Source organism: Galeopterus variegatus, unplaced genomic scaffold, assembly GCF_000696425.1.
Source record: "Galeopterus variegatus unplaced genomic scaffold, G_variegatus-3.0.2 Scaffold3965, whole genome shotgun sequence".
NCBI classification, from domain to species: domain Eukaryota; kingdom Metazoa; phylum Chordata; class Mammalia; order Dermoptera; family Cynocephalidae; genus Galeopterus; species Galeopterus variegatus.
The window spans coordinates 184,498-204,478 of NW_007730076.1; the positions used below are offsets into that span (position 1 = coordinate 184,498).

Genomic DNA, 19,981 nt, shown 5'->3' on the forward strand with positions numbered 1-19,981 from the left:
CCTAAAACTTTTACTATCTGGCCTTTTGCAGAAAGTTTGCCAACCCCTAAACAGGTATATACATGTATGTATTATCTATAAGTATAAACACAAGCACAAACCAACCACAGATACATCAAAACATCGAGAGGAACAAAATAAATATACAAATTTAAGCTTTCATCTATTTATTCAACAAGATATGTCTTTAGGACTTTAAAAATAGGACGGACACTATTCTTTGGGAACAATGCAGATAGCCATTTAAAAAAAAAAAATCAACCTCACTGTATTTTGTAACACTTTTATTCAGAGCGAACCCACATCAGCATTGCTAAACTTTGAACAATGGGGTACTGACGTGTCAAAGGAAACACATTATGGATCATGTATAATAGACAATTACATTTTCTTATTGCCTTTATACAATCAATGCATAATATTTAAGCAAAATTGAATCATTATGCAAACATTTTTGCATATACTGCCTTCTCTTTATCTTTCTGTGCCTTTATCTTTTGTTTGACTTTCAGCAATTCCGCCTGGATAGCTGCAAAATAAATATGAAATATGAGTTATTTTTCAAAACATCCAAAAAATTAGTGACCAACACATAGTTTTAATGATAGTTAACTCCTCCTGATAAAACTTTTCTTCTCCATAAAATAACTGAGCCCTATTAACAGAAAATTCTACTCTTTTAAGAAAGAGCAATCACACAAAAACAAAAATCATGAAGCATAACTTGAGAAAACTGTCAACTGAGAGAACTCAATTATATAAAAGAGTTGCCTTCTCCCTCACCATTAGAGAGGGCAGTAAATGCCTCCCTTGTTTTATTTTAGCAGTAAGAAACCAAAGATAATTTTTAAGTATCTAGATCTAGTGTCACTATGCACAGTTGGCTTATTTAAAAAACAAAAGGGCTGGCCAGTTAGCTCAGTTGGTTAGAAAATGGTGCTGATAACACCACGGTCCAGGGTTTAATCCCTATACCAGCCAGCCACCAAAAAAAAAAAAAGAGAAAAGAAAAAAGCTTATTTTTGAAATAGCCTTCCTGAAACATTATATCCAGTAGCTAGAACACTAGGTTATGGCCACATTCAGTACAAGGAATGATCCCAAACGTTAAATTTGGCATGAATACTGTATTTTTTAGTACTGCGCTTTCAACCAGAACCAGGTTTATAGATATATAAATGATATATAGAACAAACAGTAATCAGACACATGATAAACTAACACATTCTTGAGGGGGACTAGAATGTAAGCTCTTTGAGGGCAGGTGTTCATTGCTATATGATCAATGTCTGACCTACTGACAGGCATGCTGTAACATTTGTTGAACAAATAATATCTGGCAAAGTGTACAATGGTTCATGAGGATAAATTTTTAAAGGACAAAATGAACTGTCACTGCAAAAGCCTTCCAACTCACCTTTATCTTCTGGTGCTATCTCCTGAGCTTTCTTAAGATCAGCCTTTAATTGAAAAAAACGTTTAAGAAAAATTAGGTATATGATTTATAAAGGTGATTGTCTATTTTAAAAAATTAAACATTTGGAACAAAATTTACCAATGCTTGATCATATTCTTTTAATCCTTGCCATCCTTGAGCTCTGCGGTACAGGGCTTTGGTATTTGATGGGTCTATTTCAAGAGCCTATAAAAAAAATTATAAAAATACTTATATCTACGTATTAAGTATTAATGTATGTGCGAGATCTCAACTTATTGCCTGTCAGCTGCAATTCTACCCTTCACTGCTCAGTGATAATTGAGCTGGAACCTGTAAATAGCTGTCCTCTGCCAGCTGGCACAATTTTAAGTTTTATTAATAGAGGGCACAGAATGGACATGGAAGACAAAGATGTTTCTTTTCCAGGTTCCAGTGTGCTCTTCAGCACTGCAGTTCCTGTCTCCTGATTGGGCCCTAATATATATATTAAAGAAACCATTTTGAATAAAAATATGCATACACTATTTTACTTGAAATGTAGGTTTTTTAGAAACATAACTTTTAACACATCTCCCCCCTGAAACAGACATTTTTAAAATAATATATATTTTTTACATAACATCTTTTAAAGGCCAATATTCAGATTTTTACTGAAGAGGGTGTATTATCTGTCTTACAAAAGTCATAAAGATCCAGGGTATAAAAAAAATTTTTTTCCTCTGCCATATGCTCCCTTTTAAATATGAGCATATTCTTATCCCTTATTCTACCTACCCTAGCAAATTGGGATCTCATTTTAGTTCTACTTGCTCTGAGCATAGCTAATCTATGTACATAGTTTAATGTGCAAAGTACACAAAATGTTTAGTTTGGACAATTTCTCAAACTACAGAAAAGGGAAAAGAGTCACAATTGCTCTATTATGCCGTCCTTCCTAGCTTTCTCAGTATACCTTGATAGCCCTCACATAGATGACCTTTCTGTGTGTTCCAATAGTACCCACTTTCCCTATACAAACCTTTTTTTCTTTTAATATTTTTTTTTTATTTAATCATAATTGATTTACATATATTTTGGGGTTCAATGTTGACGTATGTTGATCAAATCAATATTACTAGCATATATATTACAAATCATACTTATTCTTTATGCCGCTGTGCTCCTTATCCAATCTCTTCCCACCCCCCACTCCCTCCCATCTCTGATAACCCTAGATTTCTTCTCTCCTTCTGAAAGAGTAATGGTTACTTTGTTGATTTGTTGCTTAAGTGATCTGTCCAGTGCTGAGAGAGGTGCGTAAAGGTCCCCCACAATTATTATAGAGCAGATGCTGCTTCTATCACTCTGGAATGGGCTTTATGGACAAAGACATCCTCTTCTTTTCCTTGGTCTCCACTGGTGACTCTCCTCGTGTCAATACATACAAGTGGCTGGTGGGCCATCCGCACAAGTGACTGTGGCGCCTAGCCACTTTTGTGGCAGCCGAGGCTATTATGATGGCTATAGCAGGCCAACCACATGGAAGCGTTGTTTTTGGCATGCTACTTGCCTGGTTGTGGGAGGAGGGGTCAGTCACCGTCTCCATGCCTCAGGACCCTGGGCAGCCCCGTGACAGTGGCGGCAGGCCTGGTTGCAGGAGGACAGATAAGTCCCTGGGCTCCAAGCCTCAGGAACCTGGCAGGGCCTTGTGGCAGCAGTGGTGTGCCTGGTTGTGGGAAGAGGGGCCGGTCCCTGGATTCATCTGTTTGTAAGTTCTACATTGTTGTGGAACAGTTGGATGGGAGGGGGAGAGGGAAAGGGGAAGGAAATAGGGCAGGAAGAGGAGGGAGTAGGGGTGTGGTTCAGGCCCACGGCATGCCCCTCATTCCTGCAGGGTAGACCAGAGGTCTTCCAGTGGTGTCTTGATCATTGCTGGGCTGAATGCAGATGTCAGAGGGGTGTGGCCAAAGTCCTCAGCCCACACTGCCCTGGCTCTGGAGCTCAGGGTGCTTCCTGCAGTGGCACAGTGGTTGTTACTTGGCTGGTTGCAGGTGTTGGAGGGGTGTGCCAAGGCCCTTGGTCCCCCACGGACCCAGCTCAGGAGCTCAGGGCACTTCCTGCAGTGGCTCTGTGGTTGTTGCTAGGCTGGGTGTGCGTGCTGGGGGTCATGGCTGAGGCCCCAGGCCCTTCCCGCTCCCTGCCTTGGGGGCCCAGGGGACTTCCAGTCCTTCTAGGTGTTATAGGTGTTCTTTGGTGAAGTGAGACTTTTATTAGTTAATATCAAACTTTGTCTCTGTTCTGTGGGTATTTTTTGCTTTCTTTCAGTTCTGTGTTGGATTATTTGCTGTTCCCCCTACTTAAACTCTGTACTGGAACTAATTTGTTGTCCTTTGCTTACTTCTAAAATGGAGGAAAATCCTGTGGGGACCAGCACTTGAGCTCTGTGGTTGAGCTAAATTGCTGCTTTGCTGCTGATTGCCTGGGGAAGGCCTTTTGTGCAGCTCAGGTTTTAATGGTTGACTTTGTAGGTACTTCCAGGTCTCGTGAGATCTGGAGCACCTGGGTTGTGTAGAAACTCTGGTCTGGACCTGAGTCTTTTCAGCAAACTGAACCCCCTGCAGTTCTATATTCCTAACCAGTCTCCACTGAGTGGTCCAGCACTGACTGGGGGGCAGATCAGCTGTCCTTGCTGTGCCCCAGTGCTCTCCCAGTGGTCCCATCTCCCCTACTGCCCACATTCCAAACACTTCCCGTGGGACAGGCCATGCACCAGTCCCTTGTGATGACCCACTGGCCTCTGAGTGGCTCCTTTTTCCAGTTGCTGTGTCTCCTCACTCCTATGTGGGTCCACGGGAACCCTGTTAGTGGTCCTGCTGGCCTGAGGGACACCAAGGCCCTCCTCTCCCCTACTGACTCCAAGCTATTTCATAGTAAGGACATAGCTGTGGCTTTTGCCACCTCTTGGTCCGTGTGCTCACCAGCTCCAGCCTTGAAGCAGCAGGGATTCAAAATGGTAGGAGCAGTCTTTTCTTTCTCTCATCATGGTTTCTCCCACCTTCATGCAACCTCTAGGTCTCTGCTCCTCTTCCCCTGAGCTCTAGCAGCCCCAGCTTGGCTGTCGTTGCTTTTTAATAGATGTAAATTGGTTGATTTGTGGGAGAGAGTGACGCTGGCAACCGTCTATTCTGCCATCTTGACCAGAAGTCCCCTATACAAATCTTAATGACCCTACTGACCTCCCCTCGATGCCAAATCAATTAAGCTTCTTGAAGGCATGGATCTGTCTTTTAATTAAAATAACTAGTCTCTATTATGTGCTTAAAATGTGCCAAGTACTATGCTAAATACATTACATATGTTATATATTTTTTTATAACCATCCAGGAGGTAGGTATTATTTGCATTTTACAGATAAAGAAATTAACACTATAAAATTAGGAATTTACCCAAGATCACAAAGCTTATGAGTGGCAGCACCCTAATTTAAAAAACCATGTCTGACTCCAAAACCCATGTTCTTAATCATTCTTGGTTTTGTCTTCCAATGCCTAGCACACCATAGGTACACTTTAATGAAGAAATGAGGTGATATATGTGCTTTGAAGAAAAAAAGGAAAGGATCTTCACAGATATTAAGTGACATAGTGTTATAAGCAAAATGAATGGATTGAAAGGAAGAACTGAAGGTTCAAAATATTTACGGACAAGATGACTTAAATTGTTTTATCAAGTCTCATTCGATCCTATGCTATAAGATCTATTAATGTGCATAAAAACTGCTCTTGTTCAACTTGGTAAATTACAATCCAATCAGACAGACTTACCTCCAAACAACTGTCGATTGCTCCCTGCCAATCTGACATCTTCAGTTTACAAGCACCAATATTCAGTACACAGCTTAAAGCTACAGGTTGTAGCTTGGATCTTTCTGCATTCTCCATAACAACCTTTGAACCATCCAAATATCTGGAGAACACATTAATAAAAGCAGTATGTAATGCCACATAAACAAGATTCACCCTGCTGCTTCAACCATGTCAGAAGGGTTTTTTGTTACTTCTGATACAAAAAACTCATCAAATGCTAATATTAACACTCCTTTATTAAATACTTATTTTTCTTTAAAAGGTTTTTTAGTTTTAATTTGTTCCAACTTTTTTGCTCAAAGTGTTCAAAGAGGTCAATTTAAGAGCAATTCCAAAGTCTAACTATGCACTGGTAACACTTTTCTATTTTAAAAACTCAGATCCCCATTAAGTACCTTCCATTGTAATTTTGTTTGGAACCAGGATTCTCATAATGGGAGAAGGGAATTTAATGGGGAAAGGTGAAGAAGAACCCTGTAGTCTTGAGTTTGAACTGTCCATGGAAAGGGGCCCAGAAACTGAGCACACCTGGCCCCCTGCATTTGGTTTCTAAAGTTTCCTTTCTCTGGAAGGAGGTAAGTATAAGATGAGCCTGGAACATCTTGTGCCAGAAAGCAAGCAAGTGCTTACAGAATAGGAACATGTCAAAAGGAAAGGGGGCTTCCACTGGACAAATCTGGAACCCCCAGGGCATCAAAAAAAAATATGATGGTAATCGTATATTAACAAATTGAACTGATAAAAATCCATAGGTCTATAGTGATACTAAAAAAAGGGGGGGGGGGGGCTCTTGCAAACAAAAGAATGCCAGCTAATTAACTGTAGAATGGGGGCCGGCCCGGTGGCGCACTGGATAAGTGCGCCGCTTGGGAAGCGTGGCGGCGCTCCCGCCCGAGGGTTCGGATCCCACGTACAGACCGGTTCCCGCTCACTGGCTGAGCGAGGCGCGGGAGCAACACCGAGGGTTGCGATCCCATTGCCGGTCCCCGGTCCGGTACGGGGGCAACACTGAGGGTTGCGATCCGTTGCCGGACACGGAAAAAGACAAAATACAAAAAAAAAAAAAACTGTAGAATGATAGAATTAGAAAAGTATAATTCTGCAACTATCAATGTAGTAACTAATTCAGACAAGAATCTTCAATGATGCTAAAACCATTGTGTGAAAGGTTGTTGGGGCCAAGACAGTCACAGTATTACCTCACAGACTAATTATTTACAAAGGGGAAAAGGTACTTTTATAACAGATGCATCTGGCTGACATCACTTTAACCAAGTGCCAACACTCTAAATAGGCCAAACTGACATGTGCCATTGGGATGTGATATCATTGGTAATACACCACCACCCACATAAGTCCTCTCACCAAAATATTTAATCTCAAACTAATCTTAAGGAAACAGTCAAACAAACAGATAGTATTTTATCAGACAACTAATTTGAATTCCACAAAAATGCAAATGAATAAAGAAACACAGGAGGAGATAGGGGCCATTAATGATTAGAGGACACTAAAGAGAGATTACAACAAAATAATACAATTCATGATCTTGGTTTGGACCCTGAATTTTTTAATTTTTTTAGTTTTTGTATATTCTCATCAGTGGTTAGTTTATAAGATTTAATTGAATTTAATGTAGACTTTTATTAGTTTATAATTAAAATAACTTGTGCAGCAAAAAAAAATTTTTTTTTAATAAAAAAATGATTTTGAAACAATTAGGGAAATTTGAATATGGATTATATATTTTGTACAATACTATTTTGGCGGCATTTTAATGGTGTTGAGTCTATATAAAACATTTTTGCTTCTTAGGAAATACATGTTGAAATATTTAGGGATAAAGTATCATTGTATCTGCAACTTCCTTTTGAAATAATTCTGCAAAAACAAAAATAGTGCAAATCAAAAATTGGTGAATGTACATATAGGTATATGAGTAATCATGTACTTACTGTTCTTTCAACTTTCCTGCATTTTAAAATTTTTCAAAACAATCTGGGGCAACAAAAGAAATGCAACTATTTCAACACACCTGGTTATCCCACAAGTAATTTGCCAAAAATATAATGAGCAATTCTGAATTTCAATTTATAAGTCAATTTATAAATTCTTAAAGATAATTTATTAAAAAATATTATATTACCTTAAAACTTTTGCATATTTTTTAATGGCCATCTCCCAGTTCTGGGATTTGAAAAAAGTATTTCCAATGTTTTTTAAGTCTTCTGTTATTAATAAAATTTTATCTACCTGTATAAAAAGAACACAAATATGGTGGACTTTAGTAAGTAATGTGGTTTAATGCTAGGTTCTATCATTATGACAGATTGATTCAAAAGCTCAAATTTTTGTAATAAATTTTTTATTTATTAAAGTTATTAAAGTTTGACTAATCTGAAAGTACTTACATCTTTTAAATCTATATCTGCATCCTCAGGGAAATCTGGATGACTATCACCAGAGCCATCTTTTGGGAATATTCCCCAATCATCCCCTTCCTTCAATTCTCCACATTCTGCAATAACACACAACTGCAAAAATAATCCTAAATTGTAGAAGTGTGCTACCATATTAATGAGAAATTTAAAAAATAGTCTGGGTTCAAAAGCTACACAGCGGGAGGTCATGTGCAACACAGTTCAAGTCACAGGTATTTAAGTTAGGAGGTTCATCTATATTCTATGATTGCAATAATGCCCTTTATATACATTCCAACTAATAAGAGTATAACATCACTACTTAAGTATTTTATTACTATTCAAGAGCTCAGTGAACACAAAATATGTTGAAAATTTTTATCATTCTCTATGTAACTGTCTTTAGGTGAGGCATAAGCTTTCAGTTTACCACAGCTTACTACTATTCCCTTCATACACTGAGTGACAGCCTACCTCCGACAGGTAACTGAGTTTCCAATTTCCCACTCATAACCCTGTCACTTAGGTTGGGTAGTAGTATGGTCACTTTGATTGACAGACTTTAGAACACAATCCTCTCCAGAGATTATCTAGTCAAAACCTTAAGTAATTTATATAGAATGAGGAAACAGGCCAAGAAAAGCTAAGTAACAAGATCAAGGTCAAACCTCTAGTTAAACGGCACAGTCCAAACAAGATTCTTGGTTGGCTGCCCTCTTTCTACTTTGGACTAGTATACATACCGACTCAAAAGTTGAGCAGGTATAGGAAGATTTCAGTAATCTAGCAAAGATCACCAACACTGAAGTTGAAATAAGAATAAAAATCTCCTTCAAAACTATCCTTACCTTCCTTCTCATTATAGAAAAGTTTCAAAGAAAAAGTGACAGATCTAGGTTCATCTAAACATCTTTCCAGCTATTAATCACCTGATCCTTTTACTTATATTTCTTTAAAATAGCAACTAAGATAATAGTGTATTTATAACTTTTCACTTACCTTGGCAGGTTTTTCACCTTTCACTTCTACATTTTCCAGTATCCTTGCCACACCTATCCCTTTAATTACTTGGCCAAACACCACATGTTTCCCATCCAAATGAGGAGTTGGAACTGTTGTAATAAAGAACTGAGAACCATTTGTATTGCAGCCTGCATTTGCCATGCTCAATAAACCCTCACGATCATGCTGTAGAAATAAAAGTCATTAAAAGAAAACCAAGGTTAGAGGTATTGCTCTAGATTGTTCTTTTATTGACCATTCACATAAAACTGGGGAGGACTATGCTACCATTTAAATCAAACTTTACTTTTTTACTTTAATTTTACTTTGTATAAATTGCAACCTTTAATTCACAAAACATGGGGTACTTAATCACTTTTTAAACTTTAAAAAAAAAGCTTACAAAACCAAATAAGACAACAAAAACAATAGTGGGGCATGGGCTTACTTCTAAATTGGCCATCTGGAGATGCTTATACTTCATCTCTAAGATGAAGATGCCACATTAACGAAATCTAGTAATATACAGTACTTTGTCCTTTTTATGACGTATGCTCTTTTTTTCTGAAAAGACCTGAACAGTCTTCGCACATTCATAAATGCGCCTATATTATGATTCTTCCTTTATGAATCAATAAACTGGGACAGTAAAGGGATACTGAATTTAGACAAGACATTCAAACAGGTAGTTTCATAATCTCAGAAGAATCCAAATCTTCTGCCTTTCATCCCAGGTGAATCACCTCTTTAGAGTGCTCAAAAGAAATTGCTGTGTAAGCTTGAAATCAAAATTCTACCTTGGCATCAACTGTTCCAAGGTTCTGTGAAACAAACTTCTTCATTTTTCTACTTATTCCTGTTGGTGCATGCATTATAACTCTCATGTTAGTCTCCCCACTTAAAATGCCCTTTAACCCTCCAATCTGAATTGAATACAGCTTTCAAGTTTGTAGAAGACAACAAATAAGACATGTGTCCTTTCTATAGGCCCCCTTTCTTAGTTTTCATCCTTTTGGTAACTTCCTTTGTTTGGTGCTTTTCCCACAATACTAACTAGAATGTCAACCTTATTTCCTCAGCTTCCCATTGCTTTTGTCTTTCCTCACCCACATCCCTTCTTCAATTTTGCATCTGTACTTTAGTTCCTGCCTAACCAAATTTCAGACTCCTTGTGAAGCTTAGTTTGCATAGCTAAAGTACCCATTCCTCCTCAGTGTCTTCCCAAATAATTTGAACCATATAAATCACACTTTTCTCTTATAGTATACACAGAAAGCATATACTATCAGTGTTATACAAGCAAGTATATTCAATCAATTTAGCATCAATTTGCATATTACTATATTATTCTCCAGTTGTCCCATGTGTTTTAATCTTGTTTCCATGGTAAGTTTATAAATTCCTTGTCATTGAGACTTTCATTTTTATAACCTTTTGGTGCCAGTGAGTATGGAGCATATAGCTGTAGTCAATAAATACTGTTTATAAGATTGACAACATTCTTTTCAAATTATCCTAATTACCTTGCTCATATCCAAAGATACCACTTTACTTTTGTACTTACATGTCCATTCTTATAACTTGAATGATGCAATATACCCCGATTACATCTTGGGACAATGAAGATAAGAAGGCACAGGCACCACTAATGTCCTTTAGGAGCTTGAACATTAACCATATCCTCTAGTTTGCAAATCCCCTGACATCCTGGATATTAGCGATGGTTTTGTTGCTCTTCAAATTCAAGGATAAAGATGCATAAGTTACCATCCTTCCGATAATGAGAACATTTTACCTGGAAACAATTTTGCCACACGGTGGTCGCACTTAAAAACTCGCTGGCTTAACTGAAGCATGTTAAAAACTGGATCACACTGAAAATAACTACAGTATTTTTGCCAAATAAAATCATTACTAGATGAAAACTTTCCATATTAAAGGTACATATTTACAAATATGATTCCTTTTATAAGAGAATCTAAGCACACTTGAGACTTTTTTTGGTGTATTAATCCAACAAGTTTTTTTATCTGCAATAAATGCATTTTCTCTACTGTACCTTATAGTAGAAACTTTCATCTTCAAATTTTTCACCATATATACTTTCTCCACCTGTCCCATTCTGATTTGAGAAGTCTCCACCCTGAATCATAAATTTCTTAATAACTACAAAAAATGAAAATTGCTATTAGTGACTGAGACATGGATGAGTTCAGCAGTGTTAACTAATGAATATGTAATAATAAAGACAAAGACAACTTCCTAAAGCTTGCCTCTAGTCATGTCACTCTCCTGCTGGTCTTTTCTTACCCATCATCACAACTTGAAACTCTTAAGTCCTTTTACAATCTGAAGTCCAACCTACTGTTAGTGCTTGACTCCCCACTAACACTCAAAGGATTAGTTCAAATGGTACCCTATAAAATTGTCACTGAAACCCCAAAGTTGGATCTCCTAATTTTCCTCCCACAATATCTTCACCTTACCTACACTTTAAAACATATATCACAATGTTCTGTCTTCCAACAAACAATGAACTCCATAAGTACAGCAACTCTTTTTCATCCTTGTAACACTTGGCACATATTAGTTACTCAATAATGTCTACTGAATAAAGACCAATTGTTCCCAGTAGATGTTACAACCTAATGGAAATACTTCAGCAAATACTATCACTTTGTGTCAAGGATTACCAAGACCGCCCCCATGTTCAGAGATATGTAGGGTTCTGCTCTTGGTTGTATTGCAACAGTAAGGACACATAGCCAGATGACAAGGGAAAAAGGTACAGGGAGAGTTTGAAAGAATCCATGTGCAGGCTTCCTTATGCTCTTTCTTCCCATGAAGGGTCACAGAAAACACACTTCCCTTAGCAATGAAAATGCAGCAACATGTGAACAATGTTTCTGCCCAGAAAAGCCAATTAGAGACTGAGCACCCAAGGTATTTATTGGGGGCTTATCACATAGATATTCTCTGCCTAGCATGTACCAAAATTCCATATTCCCAAAAAGAAAGCATATGTTCAGCATCAATCACATGTATGTACAAACAGTCAAGACACAGTAAATCACCCTTACAGTCAAGACATAGTAAATCACCCTTACAATTTAAGGACTAGTTCAAGTGCCAAGTTCCCAGACTCTAGCCAAGTGCTATCCTTGCAAGCAGACCTTTCTAAGGATAGCAGTCTCAGGCCTGCTATGTTAACTATTCTCTGCATACACTTTATTAGCATATTTTGATATTTTGTTAAATACAAAAGAAAACAGTTTAAATATTTTTAAATTAATTTTAATTTTTTATTAATAAATCAAGTTTTTATGTCAAAGGATCCTCTGGCAAACTAAAAGTTCTTTTTAACCTTCACCTCCTACTTAGTGTTTTCTTCCTTAACTCAGAACAGGATTTAATTATTTATATGAAGAATAATCAGATTCACAAAATTCACACATACTTCGATGGAAAGGGCATCCTTTGAAATGGAGTGGTTTCCCAGTTGTGGGTCCAATGCCTTTTTCTCCTGTACACAATGCACGAAAATTTTCTGCAGTTTTGGGTACAATGTCTGCAAACAACTCTAAGACAATTCGACCAACTAAAAGAAAAGAAAATCAAATCTTATCAGTATGCAAAACAACCTCACAAGCAAATGATAAAAGGACAGTTGGTACAATTATGATGACAGATCACTCATGAATTACCAAGTTCTCTTTTACTGTCATTTTTTCTTTTGCAATTTCAAGAACACAACACATTGTTATTAGCCATAGTCACCATGTATACAATAAATCTCTGGAATTTATTCCTCCTTATTCCTCCTTTCTAGTTGAAATTATGTATCCTTTCACCAATTTCTCCCCAGCCCCTGGTACCCACCAATCTACTACTTCTGTGAGTTCACTTTTCTTTAAAGATTCCACATAGAAGTGAAACAATGTGTTATTTGTATTTTTGTCTTCCTGTGCCTGGCTTATTTCACTCAACATAATGTCCTCCAGGTTCACCCACGTTGTCTCTAATGACAGATTTCCTTCCTTTTTAAAGCTGAATAGTATTTCATGTGTGTATACACACCCCTTTCTTTATCCTTTCATCAGTTGATGGACACAGGTTGATTCCATTATCTTAGCTACCGTGAATAATGCTGCAGTGAACATAGGAGGGCACATATCTCTTCAACGTGCTAACATACTAATTTTATTTCCTTTGGATATATACCCAGTAGTGGGATTGCTGGATCCTATTGCCATTTTTCTACTATTCAAATTTAGTCTACCCATAGTTAAGTGTCATGTATCTAGATGAATTTGAAACATCATACAAAGGTCATAATCAATTACCGTAGCCAGCAGATTAGCACTATGTAAGGGACACCATGAAGTACAAACGGTTTTAAATCCTGAATAATTTCCTCGACAGGTACTCATTATTTCCAATCACCAAGTAATCAATAGGAGAAAATTATATACCCTTCGACTGGTCAGGCCATCCAAGTTTTATGTATACCTACCTGCAGCCTTTGTGCTGTGTGGAAACTCTACTGTGGCCTCTAAAGCAAAAGCTGAAAAAGTGCCTCTTCTAGACAATTCCAAGGACAGGTGAAAATAAACCTAGCACTAGTTCCAAAACAAACTGAATGTATGTGTAAGAGAGCGTGTGTGTGTGTGTGTGTGTGTGTGTGTGTGTGTGTGTGTGTGTGTGTGTGTGTGTGTGTGTGTGTGTGTGTGTGTGTGTGTGTGTGTGTGTGTGTGTGTGTGTGTGTGTGTGTGTGTGTGTGTGTGTGTGTGTGTGTGTGTGTGTGTGTGTGTGTGTGTGTCCTGTACATGCATTCAAACACACTGCCTGGCCAGCAATTTTAACATTTTCCAGAACAAGACCAATTCGATTACAAAGCAACATGCTCCCTAATTCACAAGGCCTTAGGAACTTCTGAGCTATGTAACCTAGGCAACCACATTGCTACTTTGAGCCCATTTCCCCAACGTCAAAATACAGAAATCGTTTGCCTATCTGACTAGACCTCTGAATTAAAAATCAGTAATAAGGAAAAAAGCAATAAGCAAATAAGTCGCCTTAATTTATAAATAATATGGTAGGTGCTGGTCTATTTCGTGTGGAAGAAGATATGGCACTACTGGAGCCCAGCAGACGCATTTCCCAGGAGCTTTCTGAACTCTCCCACTGCAATTATAAAATAACCTTATTTTAAGCTTGGGGCGGTGCAAAGGTAGCAGAGAAGTACAACCAATTCAAGAGAGAGAAACCTAAAGGCCGCCACAATTCCCGAACCAGAAATTACCAGAAACTTCCACAGGACCGATGGCATCGGTACAAGGGCGCTGGCTCGACCTAACCCTGGACACCCGGGCTCCGCGCTTGTTCCAGTGACCCAGCCTAGGCAGCCGTCCCCTCCACGCCACTAAACAGCCCCCAGCCCGAACCGCGCCCCACCCTTGGGGTCCCCGCATCCCGGGATCCCCCGCCTCCCGGGGCCCTTCCGCGAGCGTCAGACTCCGCTCACCTCGCTCCCCTCCGATGTCTACGTCAAAGAAGACTCGGGGGTTACTGAGGTTAGAGGGCTTAGCTTGGGGGGACGGGTGCGACATTTCGACTTGCAGATGCCTTGGTAAGCAGGATCCAGACACCTCGCGGCCAACCGACAGCTCCAACTCAAGAGCGTCCTCTTTGGCCAAATGCCAGCCCCGGCACTGACGATCCACTTCCGGCGTGAGGACCGGAAGCTGCGCCCTGGCTTCCGGCACCGCCTCCTCGGGGCGTTTCCACGCGCTTGATTCGGCGCATGTGCTGTGGCCCTGTCGCCCTCCCTTGGTTGTTCTTATTCGTTGAAGTTACACCCCTAGTTGTTTTCATTCTTTTAACCTGTGCTTACCGCCTTTCCTACCATCCTGGTGTGGAGAGCTTTGGAGTCATCTCCATTCCAGCCTCAGCTCTGCCGCTAACTGGCTGTGACTTCTCTGAAATTCGCTTTACTCGTCTGGAAAATAGGAATAAAATTGCTAACCTGGGAGGGTCGTTTTGAGAATTAAGATGTAAATCACTTAGCACAATGCCTGACACAAACTGGTGATTACCTAATCAATAGTAGCGGTGTTATTATTGCCATACTGTTATAATTTGATCTTCACATTACACTGTAAATGATACGGGTTAAACCAAAGGCTCCAAATGGCTGAAGCTGAGTGTCCAGAAGAGAAAGCATAGTTTTGATTTCTGATAAAACTATAATGTTATAGTCCACTTTTCCTTTATGAGAATTTGTGTAAAACATTTATTTTACCTATAGGAGGGTACTTCAAAAAAAGCTAGTGCAAAAAGTGAGTTAAAAGATAATAGTACAGGCTTGTCTGAGTGCAGTGGTGTTTACAACTAATCACAGTTAGCAGATGCTTTTTTCCTTCGCTACTCCCAGTGCTTCACCAGACTAGCCTTTAAGATAATAATATGAATCCTTTTTGAGGACCCCTTTATATAGGAGGAGAACATACTCTGTCCTCTTGATAAAGCGTAAATTTTGGAGAAAAATGGTACTTTCCGGTGTTCTGTTGGGGCCCAGCCATTAGGATTCAGCTTGATGCTTACTTTATCAGCAAGGCACAGGGTATCCGTAGACGCTTACCATTTTTTCATATCAGAAAGTTAAAAAAACATGGTATTTGAATACAACCCTCAAAGTATATCTCAAAAGCCAGGAGCTTTGTGTTCATTGCAGCAGCCAGAGTGGCTTTTATGGAAAGAGAGACCAGTGCTGATTTTCCCCTATCAGAACTGCCACCATCCATCCAGTGAGATGAAGGCTCATGTCCTGCTTGCTACCTGGTCTTAGGATATGTAAAAATTAGAAGGATTATGGTTCCTTCTAACAACCAGGTTCCTACTCTCAACTTGAAGTGGCCTGTAATATTATACACTGGACTAAGCACTAAAGTTAACATTAAAAAGGAAAAAAAGCAATGGGTTCAAGTTCTGTCTACAATTATATTAGGAGTGTGACTAAAAAACAGTCATTTAATTTCTCTGAACCCGCTTCCTTTTCAGTAAAGTGGAAAAAAACAAAGTATGAGAATGGAAAGAAATAACATGCATGTAGTTGCTTTGTAAACTCTAAAGCATTCTTATACAAAGACTCTTCTTTTTAAAAATCACTGTGGCAATGAAATGCTATGGTATCTGAGTTTGTTTTAAAATAACCAGGGGTCAGGTGAGTGGGTGGAGCTGTGATGAAACAGAATTGGCCAGGAAGATGATCGGTGCATGTGGGTTTATTATACTATGTTCCTTATTTTTGAAATTTTTAATAATAAAAAAATCTTTTAAAAGATAAAAATCTCTTAAATAACTTCTCCACTTTTTAACATGTATTACTTACTAGATGCTTATTATAAAACTAACTTGTAAAGTCACCGTTAATTAAAATTAAAAAAGTGAAATTTTAGGACAAATCAATAGGACATTATCCTGATTAAATTTTTCTGTGTAATCACAGAGTTACATCATTAACAAAATGCGTACATACAAGTTCATAGGCATGCCCACATAGATACTTAGCCAAAGATGATTCATTTATATAAGACATATTTATTGAGCCCTTACTATATTCCAGTCACTATTCTGAATGATGATGATACAATAATGAAAAAATACAGTCCTTATCCTTAACTACACAAATTTTACAGGTCTAAAGCTCTAAGGTCCTAAGCTCTGCCAGGTCAAGAATCTTTCATTTTGTTTTTTCATTATTCTATCCCCAGCACTTCTAACAGTGCCTGGCACATAGTAGGGGCTCTATAAATATTTTTAAATGAATGAAGTTATACAGAATATTAATGGCTTTGAGAATGTATGTAAGAAAATATTAACGGTAATATCATTTCCATTGTCTTTAAGTATAATTTGAGAAGATTCTCTGTATCAGATCTCTATGCCGATCCCTTCAAATTTCAACACATTAAAGTTAATGTAAAATGTTCATTTCCTATATCCTTCAGTTTTGTGATATTTATTTGTTGTGGTTCCCCGAAGACCTCGGACAGCTCAACACAAAATTTCTGTATCCCTTGATAAGCAGGAGAGTCAAAATCATTCTCTAACCTGGTCTCATGTCTGGGCTGCAAACTGGTAACTTACACTTTGTTTCACATATATCACAATGATAAGTTCACATTAAAATTTTAATTCTCATCTACTAGCTTAAAATTGGCCTTTAGCGTATTATTGCAATAATTGTCACTTTTTTGCCATAACCTCCTAACCATTATTATCATGGTGAATATACTTATTAACTAGGAAGATAGTTAAGCACTTCTACTCTGCTATCAGACTCAGGTTCAAATTCAGTCTCTAATAGTAGTTTGTGACTTTGGACAAGTTACTTAGTGTAGTGGATTGAATTATGTCTCCCCAAAACTCATTGAAGCTTGAATTGTGTCCCCCAAGTTTTATTTATTAGCAACTTAGCCCCCACTGTGACTGTTAAGAGGGTGGGAAATCCTATTATGGTAATTGAAAGGTACTTGAAGAGGTAATTGGATTGTAGGACCGTGCAGTAGTGAATGGATTAAAAATGGTGGTCAGGGGCATGGTTCTGAGGGCTTTAAAGGAAGAGGAGTCTGCACTCTCTGCTTCCACCATCTTGCAATGTGAGACCCCTCGGTCACTGTTGCTACCACCGATGGACTTTGGACTTCCCAGCCTCAGAAACTGTAAGCAATTAATTTTGTTTTTTCTTGTAAATCACCCAGTTTCAGGTATTTTGTTATAAGCAACCAAAACTGACTAATACACTTAACCTCTCTTTGCGTCACTTTCCACACCTGTAAATTAGTGTAATAATATGTATCTCCTAAGGTGTTTATGAGGATTAAATGAAGAGGATTAAATGAATGTGTTTTAGTATCTGACACAGAGTACTCAACAAATGTAAGCAAATATTATTAACCATGGATACCTAATACTTTATTATTATAATTACTAATATCGACATATTTAAAAATGGAAGTTAAAACTGCAAAAGTGCTTTGAAGATGCCTCTGCATTCTTAGAAAAAAAATAATGTGATTCTTCTCACTGTGTCTAGATTTTTCACAGTACAGTAACAGCTTTATATAAACTGTCATATTCCTAGAATCAAAACAAATAAAAGAATTATACCTTCAAAACCACTCAGAACCAGATCTCTAATGAGAAGATAAGCCTCCTAGAAAACAACCTGTACTATTGTCAGTCTGCTTACTTAGAACAGGTCCTCTGAGTTCTCACATCATGTCTGTGCTTAGCAGGGAACAGAGCGGAGGAGCCAAGAGCACGCAATATTTCCTAGGGCTATGGACACTACTGAATCTGGATGGAGAAGAGAATGTTTGCTTTGAAATAAAAAAATAAAGATTAATTTTTCCTTTTTATTTTAACTTCTCAATATACATTGTCATTGATTTTTTGTGACCCTTTACCCGTTTCTCTTTTCCCCCTTTTTCTCTCCCCTCCTCCCCCCACCCACACCTTATCTGCTCACTTAACAAGTTCAAGGAATTGTTGTGATTGTTGTGTCTTCTTTTCCCCTCACCCTTTATTTGTTTGTGTTTATTTATTTATATATTTTTAGCTCCCACAAATAAGTGAGAACATGTGGTAGTTCTCTTTCTATGCCTGACTTGTTTCACTTAATATAATTTTCTCTAAGTCCATCCATGTTGCTGTGAATGGTAGTATTTCATTCTTTCTTATAGCAGAGTGGTATTCCATTGTGTAGATATGCCACAGTTTCCTTATTCACTCATCTGATGATGGACATTTGGGCTGATTCCAACTCTTGGCTATTGTAAATAGTGCTACAAAAAACATTGGAATACAGGTATCCCTTCTGCATGATGATTTCCATTCCTCTGGGTATGTTCCCAGCAGTGGGATAGCTGGGTCATATGGTAGATCTATCTGTAATTGTTTGAGGAATCTCCATACCATTTTCTATAAAGGCTGCCCACCATTCTGCAGTCCCACCAACAGTGTATGAGAGTTCCTCTTTCTCCACAACCTCACCAGCATTTTTATCATTCTTGGTCTTTTGGATATTAGCCATCCTAACGGGAGTAAGATGGTAACTCAAAGTGGTTTTGGTTTGCATTTCCCAAATGCTGAGTGATGTTGAGCATTTTTTCATGTGTCTGTTGGTCATTTATATGTCTTCCTTTCAGAATTCCTATTTAGCTCCTTTGCCCATTTTTTAATTGGATTAGTTGGGGTTTTTTGCTGTAAAGTTGTTTGAGTTCCTTGTATATTCTGGATATTAATCCTTTGTCAGATGTATATTTTGCAAATATTTTCTCCCACTCTTTTGGTTGTCTTTTCACTCTGTTGATTGTTTCTTTTGCTGTGCAGAAGCTTTTTAGTTTGATATAATCCTATTTGTTTATTATTCCTTTATTTGCCTGTGCTTTGGGGGTCATATTCATGCAGTCTGTACCCACTCCTACTTACTGGAGTGTTTCCCCTGTGTTTCCTTTAAAGAGTTTTATTGTTTCAGGATGTATATTTAATTCTTTAATCCATTTTTATTTTGGAATATGGTGAGGTATGGGGTCTAGTTTCATTCTCCTACTTCTGAATATACAGTTTTCTTAGCACCATTTGCTGAAGATGCCATCTCTTCCCCAGTGTGTACACTTGGTGCCTTTGTCAAAGATCAGATGGCTGTAGGTGTGTGGGTTGATTTTTGGATTCTCTATTCTATTCCACTGATCCATGTGTCTGTCTTTATGCCAGTACCATGCTGTTTTGGTTATTACAGCTTTGTAATATAGCTTAAAGTTAAGTAGTGTTATGCCTCCATCTTTATTTTATTTATTTATTTATTTATTTTGCTCAGGATTGCTTTGGCTATTTGTGGTCTTTTTTACTCCATAAAAATGTCTGGATAGTTTTTTCCATTCTGAGAAAAATGTCATTGGAATTTTGATGGGGATTGCATTAAATCCATAGATCACTTTGGGTAATATGGACATTTTCACAATGTTAATTCTTCCAGTCCAAGAGCATGGGATATCTTTCCATCTTCTTGTGTTCTCTTTAATTTCTCTCAACAGTGGTTTGTAGTTCTCTTCAGAGATTTCTCACGTCCTTGGTTAACTTTATTCCTATGTATTTTACTTTTTGGTGGCTGTTGTAAATGGACTAACTTTCTTGATTTCTTTTTATGCACGTTCACTGTTGGAGTATAGAAATGCTACTGATTTTTGTGTGTTGATTTTCTATCCTGCAAC

General features: G+C 38.0%; 1 protein-coding gene across 3 annotated transcripts; it reads right to left on the reverse strand.

Annotated features, from left to right (window-relative positions):
• Window positions 1-150: 150 nt before the first annotated feature.
• PPID (peptidylprolyl isomerase D) lies at window positions 151-14,672 on the reverse strand. 3 transcript variants are annotated; one of them, XM_008586375.1, is made up of 10 exons: window positions 14,230-14,387; window positions 12,163-12,303; window positions 10,765-10,871; window positions 8,703-8,891; window positions 7,695-7,817; window positions 7,430-7,536; window positions 5,242-5,383; window positions 1,556-1,642; window positions 1,418-1,460; window positions 151-529 (listed from the first exon to the last, which is right to left on the reverse strand). In XM_008586375.1, exons 1-10 carry the CDS (start codon window positions 14,312-14,314, stop codon window positions 441-443), a joined length of 1,113 nt encoding a protein of 370 aa, XP_008584597.1. In that variant the 5' UTR covers window positions 14,315-14,387; the 3' UTR covers window positions 151-440. The 3 variants fall into 3 exon arrangements, with proteins under 3 accessions (XP_008584597.1, XP_008584598.1, XP_008584596.1); XM_008586376.1 differs by lacking the exons at window positions 151-529; window positions 14,230-14,387 and adding an exon at window positions 14,599-14,672 and having other exon boundaries at window positions 645-1,460; XM_008586374.1 differs by lacking the exon at window positions 151-529 and having other exon boundaries at window positions 645-1,460.
• Between the last annotated feature and the right edge of the window lie 5,309 nt (window positions 14,673-19,981).